The 7656-nt window shown below is 46.8% G+C and overlaps 1 protein-coding gene across 1 annotated transcript; it reads left to right on the top strand.

Moving 5' to 3' along the window:
- The first annotated feature begins 659 nt into the window (after window positions 1–659).
- Window positions 660–6896, top strand: BGLAP (bone gamma-carboxyglutamate protein). Its single transcript, XM_053368280.1, has 4 exons — window positions 660–3801; window positions 4533–4580; window positions 5282–5342; window positions 6480–6896. Exons 1-4 carry the CDS (start codon window positions 3741–3743, stop codon window positions 6619–6621), a joined length of 312 nt encoding a protein of 103 aa, XP_053224255.1. The 5' UTR covers window positions 660–3740; the 3' UTR covers window positions 6622–6896.
- Window positions 6897–7656: the final 760 nt, after the last annotated feature.

Consider the following 7656-nt stretch of genomic DNA (forward strand, 5'->3'; position numbering starts at 1 on the left):
GAGTGCTGAAAACTTAAAGTTTCCTGTAGAATGCCACAAACTTGGAGGCTTGTCATTGCAAACAAACTGCAGGGCAACCGGTTCACTGCTGGCTGGCATTCCATCTCATGCTGGCTTGTTTATAGCCAGGGCTCTTGGCTCCTCACTACTGCTAGAATTTTGCCTCCAGGCCAAGCATATTTGGCTCCAAAGGTAGCTGAATTTTGTGACACGTATACATTATGCAAGCTTTAATATATTTTTCCTATAACTTGTATTTGTTAGTCAGGGGAAGGGGGACGGCAGCAGATCCCTCCCCCCCCCCCCCGCAACAATACCCAGTGATCCCTGACTTCTGAGATTTTAGCAAGCACATTTCAAGGGTCCATTCTAGCCATAATAACTAGAACACAGATGGGGAACTTGCAGTTCTTATGATGCTGCTGGACTCCAAATCCCACCGTCCTCAACCAACATGCTGAATTGTCAGGGATGATAGGAGTTGTAGTCACCAACATCTGGAGGGTCACAGGCTCCCTGTGCCTGGTTTAGAAGCTTGATATTTAGAATTTCAGGCATCTGTTCTAAGCATAAGGTCTAGCTGTAAAATATTGAGGCATAAGCAGAATGCAGTTCTTACCTCTCTGGGTGAGATGGGGGGACTATTGGGAAATCTTAAGACAAGCTGCTGCTTCTTGGCTTCAATGCACTGGCAAAATCCTGTCTGCATTTCAGGGATAATACTGATCTTATGGGCCTCTTGAAATGCTTGTGGAATGTAGGAAGCATGCCATTTGTGCATCCAGCTCATTATTGCAACTTCTCTTCAGAGTTCCCCGCAGGGCTCTCCTGGAGATGCCAGGAATTGAACCTGGAACCTTCTGCATGCAAAGCAGGTGCTCTGCCACTAAGCTATGGCCCTTCCCATGGTGGGATGTGCAGTGTTTTCAGCATTCTGAAGCATTGCATAAATGCAAAAACTATTTATTTTTAGGAGATTAGAATTCCATGCTGTTTGCCCCATCCCAGTGTTGTGACTGCCTGGTTTTGGAGCAGAATAGGGGTGGCCTTTCACAGCCCCAAAGCAACATTAATCCAGTACAACGTGGCACTGGAGAGAGCCTGCTTTCTTGGCATGGTTCTCTTCCCATGCGTTTGCTAGCGATTTGCATCCAGGGCAAGTGAGGGCAAAATACCCCGTCCCATTTCCTCTCCCAAGATCTGGAGGCCATCCTGGGGTTTTGGAGCTCAGCAATGTGGCCTGCTGTGATCGGATGAGGGAAAAGAAAGAGCCAAGGGCAAATTAAATCTTTAAGTTTCTCTTTGGCCCTGAACACATCTGCATGGAAAGGAAAACCCCACAAATCTCTGCAGTTTGTGGGTAAATTACAGGCTTACAGGCTGTTTCCTCCTCTGCCCCTGGTTGCGAGTTGCTCTTGGCTCAGAGCCAGATCTCCTTTCTTCAGGGGCAGATTTCTTTAAGGGTGAGGCGCAGTCCTTACATGGAAAGGACTTCCGTGTCACAAAAAGAGCATGGAAAACGAAGATGACTGCCTGTGGGCCTATTTCCTAGGTCTGGGCTCTGCTTGCAAGCTGCTGTTATTGCCCCCTGACTTTATGTAGGTAGCCCTCCTATGCCAGCTCCTAGACCCTCCAACCATCTTTCCCAGGCATTGAATGTGGTCCTCCAAGCATCTCTTTCCAGCCTCCTGGACTCCCCAGACCATGCCCATCACTTGCCCCTGCTCTACATTCTCCTTAAGTGCTTTTTTTGCCTGGCTGGGGTGTGATCTTAATGACTGCAGCCTCCTGTTGTCTCACCTTCATTCCCTCACATCCACCCAGTGCTCTGCTGCCAAAATTATTCACCTCCTTGTTACTTTGATGATGCCATGCTCTCCCCACCCTTAATTCCTTACACTGGTTTTGTGTCTGCTCCTGGAACCTTTGGAGCCCTCTGTGCCTCCCTATTTCTGTGTTTATTTCTAGAGAGGTCCCATCCTGTGACCCTCACTCATCTATTGCCGCTGCCCTCCGTCATTGAAAATCCCTTGTTTCCTCAAATGACTCCACCCATTTCCTCTCACTGCCTTTTATGCCTGGAACTCCCTCCTGGAACATCTTTGTGTGACCACCTCCCTTATTTCCTTTCAAAGCCCCTTCTCCAAATTTACCTTTTCCAGGAAGCCTTTGGATCATCCACACCTTGGTCCCTAACCCTTTGGCCAATCCAAAGTACATGCAATTGAAACAGCCACATATGCCTCCCCTGCTTACCTGTGTGCCTCCATTCTCCCCTTCCTCTGTTGGTTGTTTCTTGTGTCTGTTTTAGAGTGTAAGCCCTTGGGGCAAGGACCTGGCCTTCCTGTTATTTGTAAAGTACCATGGTGCTATATCAATTAAGAAGAATAGAATCGGATTATAGGAAGTTGTGTGAATAGAAACATCCAAATGCTTCGGCACCATTTTACCTCCCAAACTAATTGTCTCTTGCTTATATCTGCCTTGCGACATCCCTTAAAGATCATGAAGTAGAGATTAAGACAGTGAGAGTGGTATGTCTAAATCCACCTTCTGTGCAGTGCTCAGATTGCAGAGAGGAAGAGGGCCTCAAACCCACAAGCCCTACTTCTCCCAATTTTAGTGAAACCGTATCTCTAACCATATCTTATAAAACCTACAGCTTAAGCAGGAGGCTGGCTTCACTGCCATTCACAAACTCTTAGTGAGTTCATAGCAGGGGCAAGATTCAGTCTGGGGACTTTCCTGATGCATTGCACTGTCTCTTAACCAAAAACCTTTTATGGGAATAATAATTGGAGGCATGTGAATTGCTGACCAAAGCGACAGCTGAAGAGGAGCTTCGCTGCTTGCACCTGAGCTGCTGCAGCACACCAGGAGGTCAAATCTTCGATCCACACACTGCATTTAAAGCTTATTCAGCGTAAAACACACAGAAGCATAGAATTTTAGAGTTGGACAAGACCCCGAGGATCATCTAGTCCAACTCCCTGCAATTCAGGAATATGCAGCTGTCCCTTACTGGGATCAAACCTGCAACCTGGGCGCTATCAGCACTGCTTTCTAACCAACTGAGCTATCCAGGCTGACTTCCCACAAAGAATCCTGGGTTCTGTAGTTTATTATGGGTGCTAGAAATTGGTAACTCTATGAGGAAGGAAACTACACTTCCCAGGATTATTTGGAGGGGAGTCACGTGCTTTAAATTTGTTTCGAATATGCTTTCCAATATATATTGCGTCCCCAGTCTGCTTTGATTTGAAACCTTTAGCCACCCAACAGCATGAAATCTAGGTAGCTGCCTTCCTTCCTGAGCTTTGGGTCCCCAAAACACCCCAACTCCCAGTGCTGCAAAAGCATCACGGCTTCCCAGTCTGACTGTGGCGTCCATCCTGCCCTGCCCCTTGCAGGCCAGTGAGCTTGCCTTCTCCAGATGATGTCCTTGCCCCCCAAACCACAATTACTGCTTGGACTTGGCAGCCTTCCTGCCCAGCAGATGGGCTCCAAAATAGACCTGGCTTCCTGCCCCTTCTGAGGTTGGAGCGAGGAGGAAGGAGGAGGTCCTGTGGGCTGTCCCTCCTGCCAAGTGGGCTGGGGGGGGCTGGGGGCTGCCAGAACAGTATAAATCAGGAGCAGAGACCCAGGAAGGGCACTGCAAGAAGCAACTGGAGGAAGCAAGCAAGCAATCATCTCCAGACCTTTAGAGAACATCTCCCCACTAGCAAACAGCATCAATCAAGATGAACAAGTTGATTCTGGTGAGCTTCCTGGCAGTGGCCACGCTCTGCCTTTGCCAAGCAGGTAAGTGGCCAAACCATCTCTGGGTTATGATTCTCTATGTGGCCGCAGATGGGGTTGCAGGTGCCATCGAAGTCCAGTCTTCTCAATGCACCTACATGTGAGCAAAGCTAAATATTTAGACGAGAAATCACAGTTTTAAGATGGTGAGTATTTCCAGAGTGTGCCAGCTTTTTAAACAAAAAGAATAACCGTCAGGACCCAGAGATGCCAACATCACTTCAGATTCATTTCTGCCTTCAAAGCTGACCCACCGTTTCTCTTCCCCCCACCCCCCTCCATGCCAGTGGTGGGGTAGTGTTTAGAGTGTCAGACTAGAACCTGGGAGACCAGGGTTCAAATCCCCACTCAGCCATGAAGCCCCCTGGGTGACTTTAGGTCAGCCACCATCTCTCAGCCTAACCTACCTCACAGGGTTGTTGGGCAGAAGTGTGTACATCACTTCAAGCTCTTTGGAGGAACGGTAGGGTATACGGTAAATAAAATAGATAAAGGTTACTATCATTCCTGACCCTTCCCTTGGCTGCAGTTTCAGCAGGCATTTCCTCTGTACTGACCAAGCTTATCTCGGTCTCAAGCATGACATTGTTACATTGAAAGCTGAAGTTCTTAGGAAGTGCTCAAGCCCAAACTGTGCCCTTGGGTGACAGGCATTACCACCGTTCCCTGATGCCTCACTTGGCCAAGGGGCAAGTAGCTTTTTGCTCACAGCAGTTGCCCTTCTCCTTTTCCAGATGACTCTGCCCCCTCCAACAGTGCCAACGACTCACCCAGCTCTGAAGGTCAGTTTATCTCCACTTTTATTCCTTTCTTGCTTTTTTATTTTTAGATAATTGCTTCAGAAAGACTTATATCTGTAGAAGTGACCTAGGTTTGCAAACCTGTAAAATTTGAGGGGGGTGAGGGGGGATAGAGGGAAGGCGGGAGAGCTGTAGCTGAGTGGTGATGTGTTTTGCATACAGAAGGTCTCAGGTTCAATTGCCCACATCTTCAACTAGAGCTGGGTGGGAGAAGGCTATCAAAAGCCCTGGAGAGCCACTGCTTATCAGTGTAGACCAGAGCTTTCCAAACTGTGTGTCGTGACATGTTAATGTGTCGGCTGCAGTGTGTCGCACAAACACTCCCCGCACTCCTTCCAGGGCTGGAAAGGGGTTTGTTTAACCTCAATTTTGCTAGTAAAACTGAATTACTCTGTCGTGAAATGTTGCATATCCAAAAAGTGTGTCCCCAACTTGAAAAGTCTGGATAGCTCTGGTGTAGACAATACTGAGCTAGATGGACCACAGCAGCTTCTTATGTTTCTAAAAGTATGGAAATCTCTCTTTTCCCTTTCTGTTCCACAATGAGGGCTAGAATCATGTTGCTTTTAAAAATGAAAATGGAGACTGTCAGGATCCTTGGTTTTGCTCCTGAGCCACAAGCCCTACTGACGGCAGGGAGGAGGCAGCGCTGTTGATAAAATATGCGACTTTTCCTCTTGCAGCTTTTGTCTCCAGGCGCGTCAGTGCTCAAGTAGTGAAGAGACACAAGAGGAACTATAACAGGTAAAGATAAATGTGCAACTTGTCATGAGCTAGAAATCTGGGGTGGGGGTGGGCTTCCCCCACTGCCTCCAGGGGGTCCCAAACATTGGATGGAGGAGAATAGTTACTCAGGTAATGTCAGCACAGGGCTCTGTAAAGCAGCTGTTACTCTCTTTGCTGCAAGGATTGGCTGGATGCATCAAATGTGCATTCCAGTGTGATGGAGAAACAGAACCCAGGGGAAGAGTATGCATATGAAGAGGTGGGACTATGCAGATTGGAGGGGAGGACTAAATGGTGGGAAATGGAACAAGGGGTAGTTTTAGCTCCTATCCCTACAGTGTCTGATCACCTTGCAGCTCTTTGCTTTCTCTGACACAATTGTTCCTATTCACTCCTCTGGGGGAAAAGTGTAACTTTGCAATTAATGCAAAATCTTCAGCCCCCGCCCTGGCATCTAGTGGAGGGGAAGAAATTTATTTCCATTGGTGCTTAAAAGTGGACCTACTTTCTGAAAAAAAGCTGTCTTTTGAAATGCGCACTTCTTCAAATTTTGTAATGCAGTCCTCCAGCCAATTAGTTAGTGAATTAATTTCATTAATTTGAATTTATAGGCTGCTTGCTTTTAAGGGGGAAAAACCCTCAAAGCAGCTTACCTAACAAATAAAAACAATAAAATTACCAATAAAAAATAGTCAAATCCAGCTATTCAAAACAATGTAAAATCTATGATAAGCTAAAAAACAGATTAAAAGACATGTCAAGGTTCTACGTATCTGGAGAGGCTTGCCCGAAGAAAAATGTTTGTAGCAGGCACTGAAGAGAGTGCAGTGGAGGAACCTGTCTGAAGTAAAAAAAGGCAGGGAGATCCAGAGTGCAGTGTAATGTGTACAAAATGCATATACTAGGGTAAAAGTGTGCATAATCATTACGCTAGGTTTTTGCAAATGTTTTGCAAAAATGCATACTGGGCAAAATTAGGAGAAATTTTACAATGAACGTTGAAGATTTTTAATGCGGATTTTTGCATTAAGAAATGTGTATCTTGCTAAGTTAAAGTTTTGTATACATGGATATCCTTTGGCATACTGAGAACATTTTGATATAGCCCAAAAATAGCTGCTAAATGCTCCAACCATGGCTGTTGCTCCCTGGCAGGTTCTACAACGCTCGTGCTGCCCCAACCCCAGACCCCCTTGAGCCTTTGCGAGAGGTTTGTGAGCTGAACCCCGACTGCGACGAGCTGGCTGACCACATCGGCTTCCAAGAAGCTTACAGGAAATTCTATGGGCCAGTATAGAGACCCTGCTCAAATTCCGCCCAGTGTGTGGGACAGAAAAGAGGAGAGTCCCGCTCAGAGACCAGCGTCGGGGGGGGGGGGAGGGATCTACTCGCTTTGGTGCTACACAGCCCTTGTCTCTTAAGATCCACAGCAGGGTCCATGCCTTGAAATACCCTGAGCAGATACGGCTTGTAACTACTGTGCCTTTGCTTTCTGGCTGCCTCTGTAATATGCTTGCTTAAAAATTGGTGTTCTATAAAGAAAATATTAAATAATTTTAAAACATAAGCACACTTCTTTTCTTTCACTGAGCTATGTACATGATATGCTTTTTTGGTGCTACATGGTGCTGTCCTATGCAGTTCTGTAGCTTTCCCCAAACTGGTGAGCTGCAGAATTTTGGACTACAACTCCCAACAACCCCAGCACTGTACACTGGGGCTGATGGGAGCTGAGGTGCAAAACTTCTGCAGGACCCAAGTTTGGGGGAAGTTGTAAGCTGCACTGAGATATTCTGGTGGTGGTAATGGTTGGATGAGAGTTGGAGGAGGCTGCCACTGACTGACTTGGTTACATAGATCTTAAATAAGGGCATAAATACAGCCTGAGCATAGGATGGAGAGGCTCACAGCGTCTGCATTCCCATTGATTTTGTTCCCCCACTGGGTTCCCAGGGAAGCCCCAAATCACAGATTTGGGTCCAGCACAGAGCAGACATGCCTCTGTGTGTGCAGCTTCCAGGATCAGCCAAAACTCACCCAAACACAGCCCTGCTTTGCCTATTGTTCTCTCCTTGGATGACATAGCAGCCAGCCAGGTGAAGTGGGAAAAGACCCAACCATTTGTCTCTATGGCAACAGAGATAACCTTTTAAAGATGCTGATGATGGGTATGTATCTAAGGCCATTACCTTAACAAAGGAAATGGTTTGCTTTGGGGGTTCTGGTTTTCTTTTACACATTCTAGCTTCATGTAAGCCTGGAAGGGATGCGTGGGTATAATCTAGACTGACCCCCTTTCTATAACAATCTAATACACTGAGGCCAGCACTTA

The sequence above is a fragment of the Podarcis raffonei genome, chromosome 16, assembly GCF_027172205.1.
Source record: "Podarcis raffonei isolate rPodRaf1 chromosome 16, rPodRaf1.pri, whole genome shotgun sequence".
NCBI lineage: Eukaryota > Metazoa > Chordata > Lepidosauria > Squamata > Lacertidae > Podarcis > Podarcis raffonei.